The following is a 26,271-nucleotide window of genomic DNA, read 5'->3' as shown; positions in this document are numbered from 1 at the left end:
CAGCCTGTGCCAGCCTTGGCCACCCTTTCCGTGAGGGGATTTTCCCTCATTCCCAGCCGAACCCTCCCCCGGCACAACGTGAGGCCGTTCCCTCTCGTCCTGTCGCCTGTTCCCTGGGAGAAGAGCCCGACCCCCCTGGCTCCAGCCCCTCTCAGGGGGTTGCAGGGAGCCAGAAGGTCTCCCCTCAGCCCCCCCTCTCCAGGCTGACCCCCCAGCTCCCCCAGCCGCTCCCCACAGCACTTGTGCCCCAGCCCCCTCCCCAGCCCCCTGCCTAGCTTGATTTTTGCAATAAGTTTAAGACACATGCACAGAGCACACACCTCCCACAAAGCCCCACACACGAAGCGAAGGATTTATATCATAATCTGTAAAACATCAAAGATGGTAAGTACTCTGCTGTTCTGAGGACCCAACAGGCACTCAGTGTCACCGTAACACAAACTGTATTAGTGTTGAGAATAGAGAGGTTAGATTATAATTGTTTCATCCCACCTACTCTGAATACATACTCCAAAAGCCCTGTAATATATAATTCCACTTTGTTTTTTCCATCAACTTTTGCCCTTAATTCCCAAACATGTACATGTGCTTTAAGAGTTCCTGTTCATTATCAGCTGGGATCAAGTCCTCCCTTCCCTTCCACACCATACTCCCACTGATGCATTTAAAAGTGTTTTCACCAGCTCTAAACACAAAGACATATCCAATCAAAGTCAGACACACAGCACAATGACAACAAAGACCTTTAAGAAATGCACCCAAAAGTTCCTCTCTCTTTGCACTCATGACAGAAATATATCTGATTAATCAGAAACATTCAAACCAGCAGAATTAAAAGGAAAAAATAGTTTTTCTCACAGGACACCTCCTTTGGGGCAGAAAAGCAGCCACCACCTTCACATAACATTTTCTCAGCTACCCCAAAGCCTGATGATCCCCAGTATGTGTCTGCCCACCCATCCAGGCACTTGCTTTTCAATTACTCCACCACAGAGCACCCCAAGGCGAGCTCTGCAATGGGTACTGTGGCTCTTCCCAGCATTTGTGATAGGAGTACTGCTGGCAAAAAACAGGGTATTATTTAACACAAGGCACTGGGGGATATTATATTTCCCTTAGTATTGTGTAGGATGCTACCATAGATAATACCTCATACCCAAGACATGATTACACGTACATTTTATCAAAACTCTTAGTCAACAGATTCTAAAGCAAAACCCAAGTGGAAGAAAAAGAAACCTCTGAAGCCTATTCTAGACATGCTGACGGCGAGGGAAGTCAAGCAGGCAAACTCAATATGAGTGATAAAGCAAGCTTCGATTTATTATGGCGCGATTATGTCTTATATACAGTTCTAGTTAATTATGCCTACAAGTCATCTGCTGATTGGCTAAGCTCTAAACAGTTACATTTTCATACGTCCTCCTACTTGCGGTTTCTGCGGATAGCTAGCTACATATTTTTTTTTCTCTCTTGTCTACGCGAATTCCTCAAAGTTATTTACAACATTAGGCACAAGGTCAGTGTTTTTCTCAGCTTCCTTATCAGCGTGCCTCAGCACAGCCGCAAGGCCTGCTTCAGCTAACTTACGCTACCTTTGTTTCACAAAGATCTTTAAGGGAGTCATGGCCGTGATCACACAGCCATTCTGCAACATAGACAAGGGTAATACTTTGTAAGTAGTATCTCTAAAATGCCTTTTTTCTTAGGTTTTAGGTGCGTGTGTGGGTTTTAAATAATTTTTAATCTTCCAGGCTCTGCAAACTCTACGTGCACATGTATTTCTTTCATTTACCTCCCAGTCTTATTCTCACCTTAACTCTGTGTCTCTTGAAGCTCTTTCACAGTACAAGAGACATCTGAAATAGCATCCTAATTATGATTCATCAGACTCCCTCCTCCCTCACTTTATTCCTAGCATACCTCAAAGATTTTTTTTTTCATTAAGTATTTCAGGGAAGACTGCATTTGCCTATGCTGAAAGATCTTGGTGTTTTATTTTGATGAACCTCCTAGAAAGGAAGAACCTCTCCTAAAAGGCTTCTTACCTATTTATGCTTTGAAAATCATGCACACAAAGGCCTGCACAACAAGAGGTACATCCCAAATATCATTACAGACTAGATATTCTAAGATGAAAAAAGAAGATACAGCCACTGAAGACATACTTGGTAGGCTCAGAAAATTCATGTTAATAGGCAAGCTGATCCAGCTTGAGATACAGAAGCCATTTCTGTACCACTTATGAAGAGACAAAATAAAAGTAATAATGACAATAATATCGCCATTATCACATGCTATCTAGCATCTGACTTTCTGTCAGCAGCCGCCTATTTCCCACAGGGGAGCTAAACGTGAGTGAAACCAATGACTGTAACCTATAGATGGGTAAACCGCAGTAACAGTAGTGCAGCGCTGGCTAAGATGACAAACAACCCCAGCAACAGGCTCAAGTGTGACAATTTCTGGTAAACACCTTTTACTAAAAGGACAGAAAAATCAGAATATGAGGGAAAGACTTGAGAGCTATTTAAGTGAAGAACAGTCAAGGCTGAGGAACAAATAGGAAACATGAAATCACTATAAGAAAGGTTTCCGCATATAGCAGGCGGTGAGTGGATGCAGAAACAGGTATAATTTCTGGTTATAACAAGTCACTAATACTATTTTAAGACTTAGTGATGATGGCATGAATGAAAGCAAGTCATCCAAGGAGTTTCAGTAAACAAGGACAACTAGTCAGGACAGACAACATAGATGATTAACAGGGACGGCCTGAAAGGCAAAGAAAAATCCACATGTATTTTCACAAAACAGGCAACTGAAAAGTTACAAAGCTATTAGTTGTGTAATTAATGGATTATGCAAATGAAACTTCACTGTAGGAAGATATTCTGCTAGATGAAAACTTGATCATCCTAAGGTTGCTAAGCATAAACCCGTGATCAGATATAGCAAGTTGGTGGGTTATTTCACAGCTGCAAAATGCTAAAATAAGTGTAGGGAGTCACTTTGGTTACAATTGTTTGTGATTTCTTAGAAACTGATTATGTGAATTGTTATGACTATGTGAATGTATCAGTTTTCAAGAGAAGATTTTATACAAAGAAATAAATGAACCACTTTGGCAAAGAGAAATATCTCAACTGGAGCACTTGAACCTTCCAGAAGAAAAACATACTGTTATTTGAAGAATCATATATGATCATTAAGTAATGGTTACACCCTGTAATACATAAACATAGCAGGGATATGTTGTGGTTGCACGTTTAATTTTCCTGACTTCTGAATGCTTAAGATTACTGAAAATTTAACATATTTTTAAAACAAAATACAACTGTGAAAATGAGTAGTGTAAAATGGTATTTGTTTTGACATAATGCACAATATAAATCCAAACCAATAATACATAAAGAGATGTAATTCCACATGCTTACTGGAAAGAAAGCACTTAATTCAATTTGTTCTAAAACTATACTCAAGGGTTGGGTTTTTTTTATCCCCTCTGATACAAAATAGGCTTACCCTGACAAAAAAGATCAGCTTCCTGATTACATCTCTAATAAGCTATTTCTTACAGTCTCTCATATATAACTGAAATAGCAAAGCAACCTCCTCCCACAAATAAAGCGAGGCCCCTGTTTCCCTCCACTCCCTTTGGTGCTATTTTGTGGAGCACATCCCTCTACTTGATCAGCCAAAGTGGAAGTTCCTTGATTCACACTATGATGGAACTCAGGAGTCTCAGGTCCCATCATGTGCTCTCTCTAACAAAGGGTGTCCCCATGGGACAGGAGGAATGGGACTGGAACAAGTTAGATAACCTCAAGGAAGACCTTGAGCCCTCCAGCATCTCCAGTCACATCTTTCTCATCCACCCATGGCTCCCTGTGCTATGCACAAGCCATCATCCTTCCCATTTTCCCTCCCTGTAGCTCATGCCCGGCTCCTTGCCCTCCCGGACCCCATTCCTTCTCAGATCTTTCTCTTCCCAGCTACCACTTCCCTCCCCCCACACCTTGCCCATTCCAGTCCCTCATCAAAAAGAAGCCTGACTTCACCTTCTCCAGCATTTTGCCACTCCTGTCCTGCCTCTTCTCTAATTTCTTTGCTCAGCAACCCCAAATCTTACCTGAATCATAGAACAGAATCACAGAATTGTTTAAGTTGGAAAAGACCTTTGAGATCATCGATTCCAACCGTTAACCCAGCATTGCCAATCCCACCACTAAATTGTGTCCCCAAGATCCCTCTTAGATCCCTCCAGGGCTGGCGACTCCACCACCGCCCTGGGCAGCCTGTGCCAGTGCCTGACAGCCCCTTATCTTCCACCCATCCCCAAAGGTTACTGAAGTGTTAACTTCAAGCTCAGTCTTGCCATTCTTAGGCCTGTTTCTTGTTTAATCCGTATCTTTCTCCCTCATTGCACCCATCTCACACTCCTCGTGCAGCCAGGCACAACCTCTTTCCAATTTCTCCTAATTGTCGTTACCTCAGACTCCTGTTCCTATGTGCTGTCTTCAGACATGGAGACATGGTGCTCAGGGACACAGTTTAGTGATGGACTTGGCAGTATGAGGTTAACAGTCGGACTCAATGATTTTAAAGGTCTTTTCCAACCTGAATGATTCTATGTGGCTTCAACCATTGCCAAGCAGCCACAGAAGCATCACTGGGAGGCCAGTCCCACCCCACAGGAGCTGGAAGCAGCACTTATGCAAGCTTCAGCTTGTCCCTGCACATCTGATACATTATCCCTAGTCAGGGGAGGATGCAAACAGCGCAGCTGTGGCTCTGGAAGCAGCAAAATGAGGATATTCAGTCACCATGGACATCAGGCCATCTCTGGCTGCCTATCTGCTGTGCAGATGGAAAAAAACCTGCTCCCCTTCCCCTGGAGATTTATAATTTGGTCAAATATAGTCAGATTATCAGCAGTGGAGCCCTAGCACAAAGGCCACCTGCCAAACTTCAAATTCTCAATGCAAAACTTGAAGTTACCAGAGCTTGTTAAAGAACACATTGGCAGTTGTAACCATGGACATGTTCGTGCCCTAGTTCCACTCCAGAAATGGTCAATGGTTCTCCGCAAAACTTTAAAAAGCACTAGCCCTGGAAAATTACATTCACTGAGATAACTATGCCTTGGAATAGTCCACTACTCTAAAAAAGTTAAAAAGTTACATATACATACCAGTCCCTGTCACCTGCACTCTCCTCTCCCCCATACTGAAGAACACAACCATAGCAGGTAAGCAATTAAATAGTTATTTAAAAAAAAAAAAAAAACAAAACCAGCAGCAACCACCACCGCGTCTCACATGGTTTTGCGTTTCAGAAGCATGAAACATGAAAATTTCTTAAATTTCAGAATCATCTACCAGAAATCAGTGCCACAATTTGAACAATCTCATTCGTTTATGGAGAGTATTATAAAGAGAAAAGTGAAAAACCAGAAGCTCAGACCTGGGGTGGTCTTGCAAGAACAATTTTAAAAAAATAAATTAAAAGGCTTTGATTAATTACTGTTCTACCACTGGGTTCCTGGACACCTACAACTCAAGGTGCAAGAACTTCAGATGCAAAGAACAGGAACTCAGTTCTACATATATAGGGAACACTGATATTCCCAGTTTCTCATAACTCTGTGAGATACTTCTTAACACAATAAAAATACAGTTAAATTGTGATTTACAGTCTCTTGCTGTTTACTACAGCATAAACATACACACAGCATAAACAGCATACAGTACTGTAGTAGTAGTATAGTATATATTACTGCTACATTAAGTATTATATGATGTTATTTTGACATCTGATGTCATTGTATATAGTTTCATAAATCAGAGAAGAAAAATCACCAATACTTGTCCCCTTTAGGGAATTCTTGAGTTTACTCTTTTACTCTGTTTTTATTATTATTAGCGAAAAAATTGAGCTCTACGTGGTTACACGGATCTAAGAGCATTAAGCCAATTGCAGGAACAGGACCTATGGTTTTAATCATATTTTCCAGGCTCTTAAAACCACATTCATTTTAAACAAAAAAATGCTTCAGCAGTCAAAAACTTTCTGTGGTTTCCTGAGCTCTTTACCAGTTGGTATAATCACAAGATTTATAAAACTGTGCTTACTAAAATTAATCTTAAAAATCAATAAATAAATGTGGGTTAAATACCACAAAGGAAAATAGCCCTTAAATGGACTGTACAGTCATGCTTCTTTTAAGAACCATACACAGGATACACAGCAGCAGAGAGAAAAACAGGTTAATCTAAAATACATCAATTTTTTTTCTTCATGCTTTATTCAAGTGATGGGGGAAAAAAAATAAAATCCTGCTGTAATTGCTAGAATTTGCTAAATATTCACAGTGATTAAGAGTTTCATTCCAGTTATGTAATGACACTAGACGTTCACATTTTGCAGAAATCCCAATACAACTTTCCTCTCTCCTGACTCACTTCATTTTGCTGCCCTGTAATACCCTCTCAGCCTTTAGGAGATGTGGAGACAAGAAAGTATGAGACTAATTTCTTAGATTATACTGTCTTTTTTTTAATAGTTAACTTGGCCATGTCATACCTGGAAACTTTCATTTAAATAACTCAAAAAGATGGGCATGGGGAAGTGATTTATCTGTATGATTTGGATCTTTTTTCCACAAAGTGGGGAACTAACTACACTTTTTCTCCATCATGGGATCTGCAGGAATCCACTACCCATACATTCCCCAACAGTTCACAAGCAAAGATGCGATGCTCACATCTTTGTTATTTTGATATCCACATCACTCTGTAAAGTTCAGCAATGGCATAGATCATATAGATCAAGAAGGGAACTTTATTTTTCTGAAGTTTAACATAATGTGAACATAATGTGATTTTTTTACAAGTAAGGAATCCTTCCTATAAGGAATACTTAAGAATTAGTATCACAGTCATCGACTCATCCATATTGTAGTTTATTTAGGTAACTTTCAGAGTGCGCAGTTTAAGATTCGAACAAGGAAGATGTCCCCTTTCTCCTTCACTGCATCCAATCCATCCACATGTCACCAAGATTGAGAGCATGGGGCAAGAAAAAGCCTACAAATTCAGTAAGAAAAGCACTGCAAGGGTGGAAAAGCATTCTGCTTTGCCTCCAAATTTGCCCTCTCCTTTGGCATGAAACATGCCCCATCCATCAGAGAATGGAGAAATGGGTGAGAGAAAGAACAAAGGAACAGAGGAGGAAGAATTAAGGTCATTCCACATCTACCGTCTGCAGTGTCATAGCACTCCACTGGCTTTCCATGGTAAAAGATTCTATTTCACAGCTTTTTCTGCAGTAGGGCTGATGGGAGAAGTTCGCATAGACAAGCCTGCACGCTCAGGCACTGTACAGCTACCTCTCATTACCTAGCTAAGAAGCAAACCCAGCAAAACTCTGGCTGCACAATGCTATCAATGAACGGATGCTTCTCACCAGGCATCACTGTGGAGTAGGGAAAGACAACCACAAAGTAAAAGAAAGCAGCAGTTACATGAAAATCTGAAGTAAAATCAAAGATTAAATTGAGAAGAAAATGGAAGAAGCAAAGGCAGGATTGGAAAAAAAAAATCAGTTCAGGGTAAAAGGAACTTCTAGGTTTATTTTGTTTTTATTAAAATGGAAGTAGTAAACTAATAACCACATTACACAGAAAACACTACTGCTATATTGGCAGGGTTAGCTGCAAAGGCAAGAATAAACTGGACAAGAAAACTTGATTTATATTTTCATTCCACAGTTGGATCCTCATTAACAAATTTTAGGGGAATCTTCCACTTTCACTTATTCAGTAAGGAATGTATTGAAAGACCACGTGTAAAGCCTTTAAAATGAATGCAAGGCAGGAGTGAAATTTTGTCTGCTGCATTCTAAGCCTCAACAAGCTCAATTTATGAGAGAATTTAAATGACTTAGTGATATTGAACCCAAAAACATATACCACACACATGTATGGTGCGTACGTGTAGGTTTCAAGGCACATGAAGGTGAGACAGAAGAAAGCTTCAGGAAAATGTTTCAGTCATCTGCATGGTTACTACAGGTGCTCCTCCTAAAAGCTGCTTCCTAGAAGTTACTACCATCAAACTGCATATAAACACCATCTCTTCTTGCTTTCTACATAAAAGCTATAGGAAATCTGAAATTTTAGAGAGTAAATACTGTAAGTCTCTACTGCTTGGCACCAGCAAAAACCACCAGTTTCTTCCAAAACAGGCTGGAAATTTACCTGGGAGAAGGGTACTGGTTAGATACCTTGAACTTTGTTTCCAGCTTTTTGCATTTCACATAACCCCAAAAGAGAGTTTCCGTGTCCCAGTCAAAAAAGTACGTAACACCAATGCAGACATCTTCCGCATTATCATAGCCTTTAGAAGCTTGGAAACAAGAACATAATTGTCCAACGTATTCTGCAGCACAGATGGTCAAGGCCCATCAAAGCTAGTCAAAATTTGGATCATACTGTATGGACAACATACAATAGATATTAATCTAGCAGAAAGACAGAAGAAATGCCAAGTAAGGAAGTAACATTCAGTCTGGAAAATAAAACTCCAACTGAAAGTTCCTCTTAACTGTATCAAACTGGTTAAGTAAAGTTTTTCAGGAGAAAAAAAAGGTTTTCCGTTTTTTTCCTCTCTTCTAGCCCCTCCACTTCTATGGCAAACACTCAGCATCTTTGAGGCAGCCTGCCTGGCTATTATTACATTAATTTTTAACAGGAAACACACACACACACACACACACACAAAAAGACACAGAAATAGAGGTATATGCAGCATCTCTTCTACAAGAGGGAGCATGTTTGTTCACTTCATTCAGGAAAGTTTTGAAATTACTTTTCCCCCTTCATGTTACTAGTCCTTATGAAAGAAATACGTATATGTATATGCCACCAAATTTGGATGAACACATACAGCCTCTGCTAAGGGAACAGATATACAGATATGTCTTTATAAAAATAAATATTTAAACAATTTTTAAAGCTCAAGAATTATTTACCGGAACTATAACTCACCACTTCATGAATGGATCGGTTGAAGCCATCATCCTCTGTAAGGATCAGCAAAACAATAAGAGCCATGTAAACATGGTGTGAATTCCTTTCTTCAACGTGATACAGAATTTCAAGAATTGGCAGAACCTATAGGGGAAGAAAAACGTGTGCATCAGTTTACTCTTCAGATACCTCAGACAATAACCAGAGGAGTCTCTAAACCTCCTGTGTATCACCCTGCCCTTAACAATACCATAGCAATTCCTCCCTCTTGAAATAACCACCCCTAAATAGTGACGTATAGTGTTCAAACACCTTCCATCTGTTTCATTCTGCCTCCACAAGAGAGTCTAAGCAAATTCTTTCTTGTGGTCAGACATGGAATTTCAATTCCTAATAAATGAGATTTCCAGCCATACCAGTTACCATAGGCTCTGAAAGCTTTAGCTCCCCTCTAGACTATGGGGAAAATAAAAGCGTTAAACAAGATTTTCACCATTTCAAGGAGGAAAAAAATTGTTTCTAACCATTTGTTCTACCACAAGCCTGGTCTGAAAGGACTTTCCTCATCAAACATAGCCAAGCATATTGGAGCTGAGGTGCACAGAGGCATTCTGAGACCTGAAACTCAAATCTCATTTTGGTGTGTGGAGCTAATCCCAGAAAAGAACCAGTCTGGGTTGGGTTAAGACTAGAAAAGGCCTGTTTTTCCAATTCTAGACAATATGCAGCCAAAGAGAACTGACATTATGATGAGAGTTCAGCCCAAGGTCTTGCAACATTTCCACCAGGATAAACAGCTTAAGCCAAAGTCTTGCAATAATAATGAAAATGAGATTTCATTGCAACAGCAAGCATACCTGGATGCTAGTCTAAAGTTAATCCAGATGCAAACGTCTCTCTACCAACTGAAAATGAGCTTTCCACTGGCTCAGTACAACATGGCTTCTCTGAGCTGCAGAAATAGGCCTAAATCACAAAATAGCCTGGAAAAAGGAACTGGAGAAAACTCTCAATTCCAAGATAGCAGATGAGATGCAGAATTTGTTCCAAGAAGCTTCTCAACACCTAAAGACTTGCTGTTTTTCAAAACAGGCCGAGTACAGCAAGATGAATCATGTGAAACCTATTCTGGTGAGTGGCCAGGACACCGAGTGCTCCACAAAGTTCTGAAGTTACCAGAATGTTCTCTTACGGTCTACCAGTCCCAAAGCAGTTGGAACATATTAAAACACACAACTGTTTCTATTAAAACCAGTGAGATTGACCTACATGCTGGAAGCCACAAAACCTTCTGACAGATGCTTTGGCCAGGGTCAAGACAATACCACAACAAAAGAAAAAGAAAAAAAAATTTACACATTGCAACCATCCTTCCTTTACCATTTCAAAGGATCCTCCACAAACTTCTCTCTCTAGTTGAAACCAGAGTCCATGTCTTTGTGTTTTGTGAATATAGGTCTTGAGTGAAAACCAGGTTTTCCCCAGAGTACCTACTTGGCATATAGCAAAAAACACTAGTCCTTTCCCTTGGATGGGGGAAAAAGGAAACAAACATCACTGCATTAGGCCATTGTTCAAATCATTTCCATCTCCAATATTTATATTGCATGTAGCTTTGCACTGTGTTAGGTCAAAGTAATTTCCAAGTCCAAGCATTACGATAAGCTTCATACAGCAGGAAGCAATATAAAACTACCAAGAACTGCATTTACAACTTGACTTTGCAGGGAGAGCAACAAAATCATTTCTGAAAGTAACCAGTGGAAGAGCTTTGTATTTTTAAGACAGCTCCCAAATAGCCGTGTCTGTTAATTTCTACAGCTACTCAAAATTGAATATACTGCCTTATAGAGTACATGCCTTGCGCTCCTTCAGTGTAACTGTGATCCAGTCTGGTTAATGCTAAACTCCACCATACAAAGCACTCTGCCGAAATGTATTCCTTCAGAATGGCCCAACATATCTCCTCTGTCTAGGCACACCACTATCAGGTCAAACTACAGCTGAAAAAGGGAGTTTGTGTTCCTTAAGCACTCCAAGTCCTAAAAGCGTGCTGCTACAAGCTGCGTTAAAAACGGGTACCTTGATTCTGACATCGAGACATTACAGACATTTCCGTAAGGGCCGACACAGGGAACTGTATACTAGCTACTGAAATCACCCTCACTCTGAAGACCGATTTGGCTCTCCAGATCACTGCACTCAGTCTTCCTGCCCCAAACACACCCTGAGAGCTTTCCAAACCTCTTCCTCCCACCTCCGTTCCCCAGCCATGCTTTCCTTCCCACTCCTCTTTCAGACTTCTCTCCATCTACATACCAAGCAAAACTTAAGGGTGCAAATAGCAACTTAGCCTCTCTACCTGCCATTTCCAGATGAAAACTGAATCAATTCATACAGTTGCTATAGCCCTTCCTCCTTCAAACACTCTTTCCTTGTATACTGATCACTGAGGCACACACCCCTTTAGGACAAGTATTACTGTTCTCAGAACAAAAACTATCTGGCAAGCCACTACTTAATTTAATATAATCAAAATTTAATTAAATTTTATATTCTGACTATTTTTTATTTTAATTATATATGTATTATAATATAAAATATATTAATTATATTAAAATGTATCCAGAATTGTAACCAAAAATGTTTTTATACACTTTTATGTTGTACACACATACTAAAGCTTATACATCTACCTTCTTACACGACGGCTTTGTCCAGCTACACACTGAGAAGACAATAACCACTTCCTTTCGTATCGCTGGCCCTTTTATTCATCATCATTAAACTGTCATTACTGGACTATGACTAACACTGCTCCATCAGGAGCAGCTTTTAACTGGCAAGACACAGCCACCATTAAAAAGTTACTTTTAATCCCCAAAATAAGGGGCAGGTAAAAACAGACACTGAAAATTGCAGGTGCTATATTCAGTCCAAGGTCAGGAACAGTTTCCCCAGCAAAGAGTTTTAAAATAGCTTGTCTTTAGTATACAACAAAACACAAGACTGCATAGCCACACAAGTAACATGCTTAAGCCACATTTATACCACAGGAAAAAATACTGCTGCACCATCAATTGATACAAATACATCATCATATACCTTATTTCAGTCCAGTCATGTTGAGCAGCAATGCAATGTCAACTTAGCATCCAAAATAAACATATTCCAAAGAAATAGCTTATTTCTTATAAGCAGGTATCTCACCAGTATTTTTACCTGCGATATGGGTGATGGCTGATCTTCCAAACAGAAAAAGGCTCAACGTTCTCCCACCTACAGATCATGACTCTATGCTTACGAAAAAAATTGCTGATGGCTCCCTGTTTCACCAGTCCCACCATTCCTGGAGAATCCTTGCTGGTACTTTCAATAAGATAGCCAAATTCCAGAATGTGAACATCCCTAATGGCATCAGATCTTTAACCCAATTATTTTATAAAAGTATACAAAGTGACATAAGTTATGGAAGACACACAAACATTAATTCTACCAAGCAGACTTATTACAAGAGCAAAAAGGATGCACTGCCTTACTAATGGTAAAGCATTATAAAGCCCAAAAGAAGATAAAGCTATTTATCTATAACAGACACAGGTAAATTCATATAAAAATTAGGAAGCAAGCTGAGACACGGTCTATTATAACAGTTAAGAAAAACATAATGAATCAATTTACAAATTAAAATAAAGTTACAAAAGAGCAAAGGCACATTTCAAAAACCCCTAGGAAATGTCACATAGCATCTGCTAGCGATACTTCCTGGGCACCAAAACCGAGAAGAATTAAAATAGGGGAAAACACAACAAATGTGATGCACTGAGGGCAGTGAAACAGGAACAACCTGCAAAACCCCTAAAAGTTTAAGATGAGCACTCGGCTGACTGCTGACATGACCTCTCATACAGCACCCTTATATTTCACCTGGCTGCCTCTGCATGAAGAGGCCACTGACTTATGCCATATTCCTCAAAAAAGACACCCACTCTCCTTCAAAGATACCCAAAGAGAACACTGTTTTGCCTCTGGATTAATTACCTTAACTCTTCTGCTCCTATATCTCTTAAGTTGTGGGATTCAACCTCCAGTCTTTACTTCTTACCACTCCTCTCTGGAAGTGGAGAGTCCTTTCTGTTCAAGGCTTTCCCCTTGTGAACGCATGTACACATCCTGATGCTTCCTAAACTCTTTCCTGCCCAACTTTCTAAGCCTCTCACAGTTTTATTGTTAATTTTAAAGCAAGAAAAAAAAATAAATCTTTCTCTACACTCTCTTCATTTTTCAATAGCCTGTAAATATTTTACAAAGTATGGCAGTACACCACCAGAATAGTATGCAACATGTTAGCACCACTTTTGCAGTTGCCATATAGGGAAGGAAATAACCAGCTCCATTACTCCTATCCCTTCGCCTCGTTACAAGCCCAAGACTGAATTAGCCTTTTTCACAGCAGGGCTGTAATTGAGAGATCATGATTTCTTTGTCCAGTAACCCTCCCAACCCCAATCCTTTTTGTGTCTGGCTCAGCGTGCGTTACTAAGCAATTAAAACTGCTCTTCTCAGTTGACTGCTGCTCTTCCTTACCTACTAGCTGGCTAAAAACAAGATGATTAGAAAATTGTCAGTAATGTGTCAGCAGTGATCACAAAAAGTTAACAGTATGCATGAAGAGCAAAATAAGAGCACAAAGTTTCAAATTTTGGTATTAAAAAATAAATCAAACATACTGTTGACTTTTCAGTGATACTTTTCTCAATTTTCTCAGCTTTTCTCACAAAGCATTTAGTGTTGCTGATTACTGCTGTTATTTTCTGCCTTTTTTTTTTTTCAGGAGGAGGAGGAAAGATAGGTGATAATATATGAAAATCTCCCACACTGCAGAGCGTCTGAGTACCTGCATCTGGAGTTGTTTTGACACACACGCCTCATGCTTTTTCTGTAAGTTTTACAATATATCAGACATCATAATTATAAAACAATGCAAACACCTAACCTTTATTTCTCTAAAGATGAAGTAAATTGATATGGCTAGCAGCTGTGAAACTTGTCATATCACGTACCAACAGCCCAGGAAATTAAATATGACCATTTGTTTGCAGAATTCATGCAAAATGACTCAGCCCTCACCTAGATAATCTGCAGCGGACTACACAAAAGTTCAGTCTTGAATCAATTCAATATCCAGCCATCTCACCCTAGTTTGCCAACAGTGGCGTCTATCAACTCTGATTTTAGCATTACATCTGTTAGAACTTGGACTGAGACCAAGCTCATTCCATATCTGCCATCAAATAGGCAAGGGATCTAATTATCTGGCAAGACTTCAAATATTAAAATGGAAAGGGTTCTCTATTCCGTTACCAACTCCCCTAGACAGCCATTATCTTATTAAAGGAATGCTTTTTAATAAGTAAGATTTGTTAAAGTGGTTTGTGACATTACTGAAGTGGGGAGCATAAGCTAATAACCTACAAAAACTGTACCAGGTGTCTGTTACATTGGCCATTAACCACAATCCTATTTAAAGCAGCTAAAAAGTCACTACAGTTGCATTTCTATAAAATCTGTCAGCTGCTCCTTGAGGAGTTTCAGCTGCAGGTCAACCCTGTAAGACATCTGGCAAGCTAGTCAAGTTACAGCTCATTTTGTTAACTATTATCCCTCTACGCACTCAGTAAGCTTGTGTAAGTTTTTGACCTGAATACCTAAAAAAGAAAAATAAAATACGAAATAGAATGGTATCTGCTACCGGTTTCTTCACACCATGCCCAGAGGTCAGCAGGTTTGACCTGGATCAGACTAAGAGTGACACCGAGAAGCACAGAATCAAAGACAGCCTGGTAGCTTTATCAGTACTATCTTTTACTGCAGTGACAGGTGTAGCATCATACACCTGAGATGACATAATAAATGAGCTAGAAATGGTGAATAAGTGAGCCAGAACCTACTGCCCCTACCACAGAACAGGGGACTGTGGCAGCTGGTGACACTCAGGTTTCCATGACCAACCCCTCATGATGAGTGTAAGGCAAGCAGAGCAATACTTACAAGACTTTCTATGTCCGTTCGTGCCAACACATACGTCCGTACATTGCCATTTTGATGCAGAAGCATGTATAAAAGAAGAGTTGCTTGATCAGATTTCTGCTGCTCACACAAAGCTGTGTACAAACTGTTAAAATTAATCTGGAAGGCGTGTGGATTTGATGATGAAAAAGCAGTGCTATCTGAAATAAAGAAATAATAATAATAAAAAAATAATTAACAAATACATTTACCACCCAGGTATTTGTTAACTTTATAAAAATCTCTTGGCGAAATATTTCATACAGACATCACAGTAAGGAGGAAATAAAAATCATCCATGACTCTTACCACTGATAGTCATAAGCCTTAATAGGATCTCATGAAGCTTCTGTCATGCCAAAAACCTGAGGCTGTCCACCCACAGAAGCAACAGTAAGACCACTGCCTCTGCACAGACACTCATCTTTTTTCAAAAAGCTATTCTGTTCACCCAAATGGCTTCCACTGTTAGAAAGGAAGGCAGTCCCAGGAGCTGCTGCAAGGAGGGCAGCTACAGCATCTTCTCTGGACCCCATGTATTGATGATTCATGTTTCCAAACTCTGCACCCCAAACTCTCAGGTTTAGCATCAAGGTGTTATCTCCTATCCATTTCTCGGCATGAAGGGCAGATACACATAGGTCAAGGCTATCAGTACATTTTCAGTGAAACATAGGTGTTGTCAGGACCCTAAAGATGCAAGTGTGGTGGGGAGTTCAGTGGGTTAAGTAGTCTAAAAGACCACACTGTACAATCTAAGATCCCTCAAAGCAACAGCAGTTTATTCATGTTCACATGGCACAATACAATCTGTGCCAGAGCTGGAAGTGAGAATAAACGAGATTTCTGTTCACAGAACCTTTACACAAGAAGCTTTACCAGTTCCAACAAAAACGTCCATAAGCACAGATCTCTAACAGTCAGGAATTTCCAGTGGAAAAAAGCTAGTGTGACAGATGATGCACTCATGTCAGAAAGGCAGATTCATGTCCTTATTCAGCCTCCCAATCTCCCCAAGTCAGAGATTTTGCCTTTGCCTTCTCCACAAAAACCTTTGAGAGTACAAGTTTTTGTTCCAGCGCAGAGCAGGTACATTTCTCAGCTCTCAAAAAGCTTCACAGGAATATGTATAAAGTATTTTCCTGTCCAGCTCTGTTCAAAAACATCCAACCAAAACATGCATCTTCTGTGATGATACATGAAGTAGGATGAGTCTGCCTTTTTGAGTTGATTTATTTCCGCATCTGGGCAACTGAATACAAAAGCTATCTTTTCTGAGCACACAAACAAGCTATGCATATGGAAAAATTACAGCAATTTCATGGCAAGATGATATTCTGGGAACAACAGTAGTTTGGATACTCCGATATACTAAAGGTTTGGACTTAAAAATTTCCATATTACTATAAGCAGGATGTCCAAAGTTGAAGAATTCAATTACAATTCATCTGTTCCCACAACACCACACTAGAGATTTCTGAATTATCATTTATTAAAAACGCATTAACTTAGGAAAGCTCTGCTGTATCAAACAGCATGACAGTACTACTACTCCTCCTGCACAGTGATTTGTGGACAGACGGGATTTTAAGGAAAGGAAGAAAAGACTCAGGAGACTAAAGGGCAGGGGGGAAATACAATGCAAATTTCAAAACCTGCCTTTTAACAAGCCATTTTACAGCCAACTATATTTCCATAGCCAGCATAATAGGCAGCAGCTACTGCATTTCATCCAAATCTTTATTCTTCCTCAAATCCTGAAAGATTTCTCAGATGTTATAGACTGCATCACCACAGAAAATGCTGAGAACAGTGTCACCACGCCAGGTGCCCATGGCCAGCATTCATGAGTCAACACAGATTTGGCTGTGTAAATGAATACTCCCATGGTTTCTGACCAAACTTTTCCACTCTTCTGGACAAATCTCTATACTGGTAGGGACTGATCACACAAAAGCTCACTGCACCCACTGAGATGTGGGCGTCTGTCCTTCCCCTTTCTTTGTAGTTTGTATTCTTAGCAAAGTTTCTAAATAACTTTCAGCATGGAAGAATGTGGTAGTTGTCACTTATTTTGAAGAACATCTCCACCCTCTCCGGAAGGAAAAAGTACTTGGAAGACCTGTGGGAGCCCCACAGGAGCCCTGGCTCCTACTGGGTTCCTGGGGGCCCAGCGGAGACGATGTGCCAGGGAGTTGGCTGCTTCTCTTGGCCTGGGCGAGGGATGACAGCTACAGCCATTCAGCTGAACTCAGTGGGAGGCACTGGAGCAAACGCTTCTCCTTTCTGCAGGAGTCGGGAGGCACTGCCACACACACAGAGGCAAGATGCAGCCCATCGGCGATGGAAACCTTGCCTCTCCCTACAATGACTTAACAACAGGCAGAGGAGTGCCCCAAACCTGTCTTTTCTGAACTACCCTTGCTGCCCCAAGACCCCTACAATCACTGATCCTGATTATGGACCGATTGGTTTAAAGCCATCCCGCTTTAGGTGAGTATTTCTCTTTAATAGGGAAAATCTGGATGTAGACAGCAACATCGCATCAATTCAACGTGCTCTATTAAGCAGCAACTTGATGCCATGGTTCATCAGCTGAGGAGTGTCCACTCACTTTCAGGTTTTGCTTCTGTGGATATTTAACTTGTGCCACGTATTTATAGCACTTCACTATCTTTTTTGTTAAAGCATATTTTAAAAACTGTAAGAAACAAATATCTAAACAGTATTAAAGAAACTTCTCAGCAACTGCAATATATCCTGTAGTATTCTGCAGAATGTTGAACTGACCAACATAAAAATTAAACTATTCTAGACCATGCAGAATGAAGAAACTATCCTGAATTGTATTAGTTTTGTCTCAAATTATATGCATTACTTCAACAAAAAAGCCAGTTTTCATTTTATAGTCACATACTATAGATCATTAGGACAGCAACCAGCCTTTCTTTTTGATGTAATTCTCCTCTTACCACAGCCCCTCAGAACGTCCACAGGAATCAGATTTAAGCTCAGTTATACGAGTATTGCTAGCAAAAACAGGTTTATGGGAAACAGTAAGTCATTCTGTAAACGTACACATAGAGTAAATATGGCTTTTCATGCTACTATGGCATAGCATAAGTTCTTTTAAAATTTTATAATGGTACATGTGTAACAGTTTTCAATGAAATACATTACTCATTACTGATGCCACAAAACAAACTCAATCAAAATAAAACATTCATAGATGCTTGCAGTTTAAAAAAAAAGAACAAAACAAAAACTGTATGAAGAATTTGAACTCCACTGCCTGTTAACAGCATCCAATAAATCAAAGGGGCATTTCAGAACTAAGACTTCTTCTTTAAAAGAACAATCTTCCATCCTCAAAACCCAAAGAAACTTCCTAGGTAAACGTGAATGAATTTAGAGCTCAACCTTCTAAAAACTTAATGGTTAAAGGCATACGAATAAAGCGAGTAATTCAGAGGCACTGATGTGGCTTCACAGTTTACCGTGTAGCACTTGAGCTGTGCCAAGTAGCTCTGTGCATACTGTCAAACCCTGTAAAGCCAAGGAAAGGTAAAACCCCGTGGCTAAAACTCAGAGAGATTTAAGTGTATGGATAAAATACATATGAAAAGAAGCACGCTGCCTGAAAGCTGAGCTAAGTAGTCCAAGCTGTGTTAGGGCATTACTGCATCGCAAGCAAGACTCTCTGCAGCAGGGGACTGAGTCCAGCATCACATCTGCAGTTACCTGATACACAGACTGCAACCAGCCTTCTCAAAAACCAGGCGAGCACTGAAACAGCTCTGAAACTTTCCCTGTACTCAAGTCTCATCAAAGTGTTTACATTAACCAGTTTCTCCACACATTTGCAATACAAGAATGCAGTTAGCAAATCAGTCCAGTTTGCAATTCAATTGCTTATCTTGGCTCTCAGGAACATGACTCCAGATAAACAGAATTTCCCCAAGTGCTATAAAGTTTGAGGGGACTCCTGCAGATTCTTGAATAACCAACCTACTTAGAGGTCAGTATAATTTATATTCTATGAAATTATGAAGCTTTCTAAAATTTTTCAAGTCTGAAGGAAAGAGCATGCTTCTCCCTCTGCCCCTTCCATTAAATTCCAGCAGCTGAGGAACTCCACCTCAAAACTCCCAGAAGAAAACATACTATTGCAGCTCTTCCATGGGCTGGCTGAAGGGAAACCAGATTTTGGAAAGAGAACCTCTAAGTAGTTGCAGCAAATTAACACTTCACTTTCATCAGTTCATGCTTAGAAATAAGAAGGAATACAAACCTTGCGTGTTCTTGAAGGACATAATGGCTTGCCTGTAGGGGTTCGGTGTATCTGGAGCATCGGTCAGATTAGCCAAGACCAGCAGAAGCAGCAGACTCTGGTTCGCTAGAGGGGAGCACTGCTCCAGGTGCGGCGTTGGTTTACTCCCCACCCCACCTAGCGTGAAGACTGTCCACAGGCCAGCTAGAAAGAAAAGATAAAGAATACCGTGTTTGGTCCCATTTTAATGAACAAAAATCCTTGAAAGGAAAAGAGCATCTGACACACAGGTAGAGAGAAGAGGGAAAAACAAATCGCCCCTGTACAATGAGATGATGGGTCTGGGTACTTGATTTCTCCATATGAAAATATCAGGAGTAACACAGCAGTGGACACAGAGAGGTAGGAATTGAAAGATTACTGGAAATGGAGAAAATTAAGTTACAGGAATATATGAAAAGGAAATTAGGAGAAGTGAAACACAAGCATATGTGTGAGGGGGAAAACCTTAAACACAGAGCAGATACCAGCTGAAGGATTCACACAGCAATCCTGATAATGCTAACTTATTAATAGAGGAAAATGAGCTTTTATGTTACCTTCTTAATAAAACCAGCCTGGTCCATCATGCATCATTTTTCTGATATATTCTATTTTTCATAAACTCAGCAAAATTTAGACAAAACACAGTAACAAAAACTAATATTGCAAAACTAGAACATCCAAAAATTGGGAGTCCTGTAGAAATCATCATCATTGCTCATTATTGTAGGTACACAACATAACAGTAAATAATAAACCTCTTGGGGAAAAAAAGACAGGATCAACAGCAATTTAAATTTAAATTTTAAGGTATTATTAAACTCAGCCTCATATTTTTGCATTCCTAAAAAAGACGAAACAATTTGAAAAAGCACTCCAGCTGGAAGTACTTACCCTACTCTGAAACTCCTTTTTAAGAGGTTTCAGATAAGATATAAAGGTATAAAGTACAAACTGTTTACAATAATTTGAAGTTAAAAATCTAGTTTAAAAGAAATAAAAAGTTTGAAGTGACAAATCACTATTGATGCTGTCAAAAACAAACAGTCTGATTGATTCCTCTTGGGTAAGCAAGTTTTTGTTGTCTCACAACTGCCTCGAAACTACACATGTAACAAAAGCACCAAAACTTCATTCATTTTACACCCACAGAAAATTATTAGGTACAAAAATGTAAACAGCTCATCATTCCACACCAGCTCTCAGTTCTTTGCTCATGAACTACAATAAGAATGCGTGTTAGCATACCTTACACTTTATCTAGGTGTATATTTATGGTTCATATACAGCTCCAGTATTAAGGCATAAAGTATAAAGCCAGTATAAAGCACCTGAAGGCTGCTCGTTAAAACTCTCATTACATTACAAAACAAAAATACTGTTTAAACTTTGATGTTTGAGCCTGAGATGCAGAGTCATTTTCATATTTAATCCTTACAGCATTACAAAAATTACCTCCAAAACTTAACTACTGTATTTGAAATTCCTGTTCCTAATTACAGCAGTGTTTGTGAACCAAGCTGACCAGCTATGTGCCCAAATACCGATTAAAGGAGACTGGAAGGGAGAAGGAGCAGCAGGGGAGGATTAGAGAAGTCCCCTCAGCCCTCTCCAGCAAGTCCGTAAGTCCTTATTTCCTTGTCCCTACTCATGAGACTATAATACACAGCGGGGAAGGAAAAAAAAAAACAAACAAAAAAATCCACCACCAAAACTGAAGCAGAGATGCTGCAGGGTCAGCATTACTGGGCAAAAAGTTGGGGAAAGAATAAAACTTGCCCCCTCCATGACTATGGTGGCATATGACTTCTTCAGTGTCACTGGGCCTCTACCTTTATCACATTTATCACTCCTCATACATTCCCAGGGGGTAAGAAGCAGCCCCCCCCCCAACCACACTGGATTATATTTGCCCCCAGATGCCTCTTAGCAGCTATTTTTCAGTGTACCTTGAAATTTTATGCCAGAGAGTGAGCATTTAATCCAATTATTCATTTAATAGGTCAAAGTCTTGAATTATACAGCACAAAAAGAAATAATCTAAACTTAAAAAAACTCATTTTTTTATTAACGCCTAAAGTAAAAATTAATAATTATAACACGCTTTCTTGAAGACGACAGAAAAAAAATGAGAAACTTTAATTTTCACTCTTCTAGCCAGAGAGATTCAAGGTGCAAAGGATAAAAACCTGTAAGCCATTTGAATGTAAAATTAAGTATAGCACAACCAATTAAAAGAATGTAAAGTACTCTTAGCCCTACAAATTTCAAGCCAGCTGAAGAGTATTTTTCTTCAAACATAATTATATAGTTAGATTTTGTAATAACCCAGCTCTCCCTTCATCAACACAATTGCAAGGTAATTACTGCCATGTCAAGGGCAAGGGAACTAATGCCATTCAATGTTAAGCAGCTTGAAGGAGTTCTTGTAATAAAAAGCACAACAATTACAGCCTTCTTAGCAAAAATTTCATGTTACATTAATAATCCTTTATCTTATTAATACTTTATCACTGTATTTTTGATCCACTGTCCTTAAATCAGAATGAAGCTGAATAAAAATGCTGACCATGAACTTAGCTTCTAAACTCACATGAGTTACCCAGATTGGTAACATGAAAGAAATTATTTTCTTTAAAAAAAAACAAAAAACAAACATATATTTATCATCGTACATTAAATAAATACAAATCTGGCACATTCCCATTCTTGACGTTTAGTGTAGTTCTCACTTTTCATTTTCTACCACCCCAGCCTTCTTGTGTCTGGCACCTGCTATTACTACACCTTTCCTCAATAGTTGGGAAAAGAGGGATATGACTAAAATACTGGCGAGTAAGTTGACTCTTCCACCGGGAAGAATGAAGCAACTACATCCAAGAGAAATCTGCATCTTGATCTATGACCCAAGTAACCTCCTGAAGTTTTCTCTCTTGTTATCAAGCGCATTACTCCAGAAAAGCAATCCCACGCTAATTGGTTCATAATATTCCTTTCCATTCCAAAATGCCACGTCACATTAGGTGCTAAATACTGGTCGGTGCTATCAACGTAGCCAAGTTAAAGAGACATTTCTAAGGAAAATATCTTTTCTAATCATTAACAGCAGATTAAAGTTCTAAATAGATAAACAGCTTGAGAGCACAGAGAGACAAGCAGGCAATGCTTGTAGTTGTATTCTGTATGTTCCCAGTGTATGGGGCTCTGGAGCCCACAACATGGGGCATGGACCTGTTGGCCAAGTCCAGCGGAGGCCATGGAGATGACCAGGGGCTGGAGCACCTCTGCTGGAAGGACCAGCTGGGAGAGCTGGGGTGGTTCAGCCTGGAGAGGAGAAGGCTTTGGGAACACGTTTGAGCACCTTCCAGCACCTCAAGGGGCCGACAGGGAAGCTGGAGAGGGGCTTTGTACCAGGGCCTGTAGCGACAGGACAAGGGGGAAAGGCTTTGAGCTGGAAGAGGGGAGATTTAGATTGGATATTAGGAAGAAATCCGTTCCTGTGAGGGTGGTAAGACACTGGAATGGGTTGCCCAGAACAGCTGAGGATGCCCCATCCCTGGCACTGCTCAAGGCCAGGTGACAGGGGGTTGGAACTAGATGGTCTTTACGGTCCCTTCCAAACCAAGCCATTCTATGGTCCTATGAATATCTGAAATATCACTTCACTACAGCTGGTTTTACATTTATGTGTATTTCAAAAGTATTAGCTATACTTTTTTAGCAAGCAAAACCAGAGTAATTTATGCTGCAACCCCTGAGAAGCTCTCCTCACTACATTCCTTTCAGATCTGAAGTTAATAGTTAACAGAAAACATACAAAGAATATACACTGATACAGAAAGAGTAGCCAGAATCATATTTCAGATTAATCTTCTTCAGAACATCACAGAAAAAACCCCACGGAATAACAGGAAGAAAATCCCACATTTAAAATTTCTGTTTAAGTCCATAGGATAGCCGTAGGTAGCTGTAACTGCACTAGTGCTGCCTGGCATCGTTAAAAGCACGGAATGAAGTTTGCCTAGACACTTTTAACATACAGCGCTCAGATTTCTTTCACATTTGAATTTCACTTTAAATTTCATTTACTCCTATTCTCTTGCCATTTTAGTATACATCTCAAGGGAAATGCAAATTACAGAAGTTTCCTTAAAGTTTTCTGTATCTCTGGGCAGTGGCAAAGATGAGCTCACAAAACTAAACGACTGCACTGTGATAAGGATGAAGGGGGTAGACTACCTGTAATAGCATCATGACAAAGTGCTTCTGAAGCTCGATAAACTCTTGAAAACGTTCCAAACACCACCTTTCTGGTGCCAATTATCATAGAATGGTTTGGGTCAGGAGGGACCTCAAAGCCCCCTGGCCACCCCCTGCACCTCCCCCAGCCCAGGTGGGTCCCAGCCCCAGCCTGGCCGTGGGCACTGCCGGGGACGGGGCACCCACAGCTGCCCCGGGCAGCCTCTACCAGCGCCTCGCCGCCCTCAGGGTAAAGAATTTCTTGCTAATTCTAATCTAAATGTAAGACTGATGAAGTTAATAATCCATAATCCTAAAAGAGTCTCTGACATCATTGAGGCAGCTAAACACCACACAGCTGTTCACCCACTCCCCCACCAGCAGGATGGGAGAGAGAACTGGAAAAAAAAAGTAAAACTTACGGGTTGATGTAACGATAGTTTAGTAGGAAAGGAAGGGAAAATAAAAATAATAGCGATAATATAAAAAAGAAGTGATGCACAGGGCAACTGCTCACCACCTGTTGAGCGATGCCCAGCCAGACTGTGAGCAGTGGGCCACGACCCCCCGGGCCAGCTTGCTACAGTTTGATTGTTCAGCATGATGTCGTATGGACTGGGATATCCCTGTGGCCAGTCTGGGTCAGCTGTCCTGGCTGTGTCCTCTGCCAGCCCCTTTGCTGGCTGAGCATGAGAAGCTGAAAAGCCCTTGACTTAGCGTAAGCGTTGCTCAGCAACAAATAAAACACCAGCGTGTTATCAACGTTATTCTCATTTTAAATCCAAAATACAGCACTGTACCAGCTACTACAAAGAAAATTAATACTATTACAGCCGAAACCAGGACAAACATTTAGGTATTTGGATCACTTATTTCATCTATACAATTTACTGTTTTCTGCAAAATATTTGTAATCTATTTTTAGTTATAATTCTCTGATATAACTTTATTTCTTGACTCAGTTCCACATGGAACCACATCACCAGAATTTTTGTCAGTTCGAAAAATATTAAAATTTTGCCAATTATTTGAAAAAAACACAGATCCTTTCAGAAGGAACAGACTACTTGTACCTTTCAAACGTAATGAGCAGATCCATTTTTCCCTTCTTTTTCACAAACCTACCCATCACAGCTTCTTTTCCCCCCTGGTCATACAGTGCTACAGAAGGCACAGCAAGGTCTTGCTTAAGAGCAAGGAATGGCTTTTTTCTATAGAGAATCTGAGGTCTTCTGTAAGATGGCTAGAAACACTGTTCATAGCCATCAAAACAAACTCCAGACTTTAATCTGGTTTGATAGTTTGGAACTACACTTAATGGAAGAATGAAATTATGACACATTCACCAAAAATGAACTTTCACCAGACTTATTTAAGCACAATTCTGCAGAATTCTCAGCCTAACGGTCTGGTCTCTGTTACACAAGAAGATACAAATAAGGTTCCTGTTTGTACTACTTGGAGAAAAGTTTAAATGCACTTATTTATAGCTCCATGTGATGAAGCAAAGTTTTAAGAGCTTGATTTTAAAGATATTTTAAAACCAAAAGACCGGTAGAAGCACAGAGGGTACTTTAAAAATGTATTCATTACAAAACATTGACATTTATATACAACTGAACTTCTAGCACTGCATACCATTATTTCAAGTTAGTGAATCAACAAACAGTGAGCTATTATTGATTTGTGAGCTTCCTTGGGGTATTTAATAAACTAGCTGTAATTCTTCCCCAAAACACACCTTTACCATCTTCAGTGTAAAGATTGGAAAATAAACCCTCTGAGCTCTCTCCCTGGAATGAGCATTAAACTAATAGAAAACTGGTGTTACCTATTTCAAAGTACCTTTCTGAGAAAAGTAGATTTTTTTTTTATTTAATAGCAGTTGCAAACGCAGTCATATTAATAATCAAACTTAATCAAGATTTCCTTTGAACCCCCTAGCCTTCATTAAGTTTAAGCATAGGCATTAAATTTCAATTAATGCTGGCATAGCCTTTTTGAGTACGCTCATTTCTCTCTTCACTGGAGCTTGGTAACAGAGCGGATCCTTTTCTCATTGCCCCATACGCACCAATTCAGTTCTATCATACATCCCTAGCATCCTGCCAGTGAGTTTTATTGCTTTTCAAACTATTTTGCAAAGTGCACCAGATTGATGTGCAGCCCCAGGCTGCTTTCGAGACTGAAAAGGAAATCATAAGAGTTTCATTAGACATGAAAACCTTCAAAAGATCTTCTTGATCTCTTCCTGTCATTTTAACATTTCAAAAATTACAGTCCTGCTCCCTTGTTGCAAAAATGGAAAGAACACAAGTAGATGAGGCTGGAGAAGTCCCTAAAAAAAAAAAAAAAGTGTTAAATATAAAAAAAAAGCCACACAACCACAAAAAAACCCCTAAACACACAACAGAACAGACTTAACTTATGTTTTGGTAATATGTTCAAATCAAGTCCTAGCTCTACAGCCTGCTTTCCTATTTATCAAACTGTCAGTATCCAGAAGACTGCTCAATACTGCAACAACATCTAAGACAGCAATAAATAAAGATTACAAAGACCTAAAGCAAAAGTGATTTTCCTTGCATCTAATTGATACCATCGTGTACTTCCTCCACCA

The 26,271-nt window shown here is 39.8% G+C and overlaps 1 protein-coding gene across 6 annotated transcripts in view; it reads right to left on the bottom strand.

Annotated features, from left to right (window-relative positions):
- DYM (dymeclin) overlaps nucleotides 1-26,271 on the bottom strand; it is a 219,545-nt gene that overhangs the window by 114,316 nt on the left and 78,958 nt on the right. For all 6 annotated transcript variants that reach the window (XM_080371554.1, XM_080371551.1, XM_080371550.1 and 3 more), the window contains 3 exons: nucleotides 19,392-19,574; nucleotides 15,083-15,261; nucleotides 9,050-9,175 (listed from right to left, as the gene is read on the bottom strand). In XM_080371554.1, coding sequence (XP_080227680.1) covers nucleotides 9,050-9,175; nucleotides 15,083-15,261; nucleotides 19,392-19,574 — 488 coding nt within the window. The remainder of the gene's footprint in view (nucleotides 1-9,049; nucleotides 9,176-15,082; nucleotides 15,262-19,391; nucleotides 19,575-26,271) is intronic.

Source organism: Falco punctatus, assembly GCF_963210335.1.
Source record: "Falco punctatus genome assembly, chromosome: Z".
Lineage (NCBI taxonomy): Eukaryota > Metazoa > Chordata > Aves > Falconiformes > Falconidae > Falco > Falco punctatus.
Note: the sequence above shows the minus strand (reverse complement) of the source record. Positions and strands in the feature narration are given on the sequence as shown.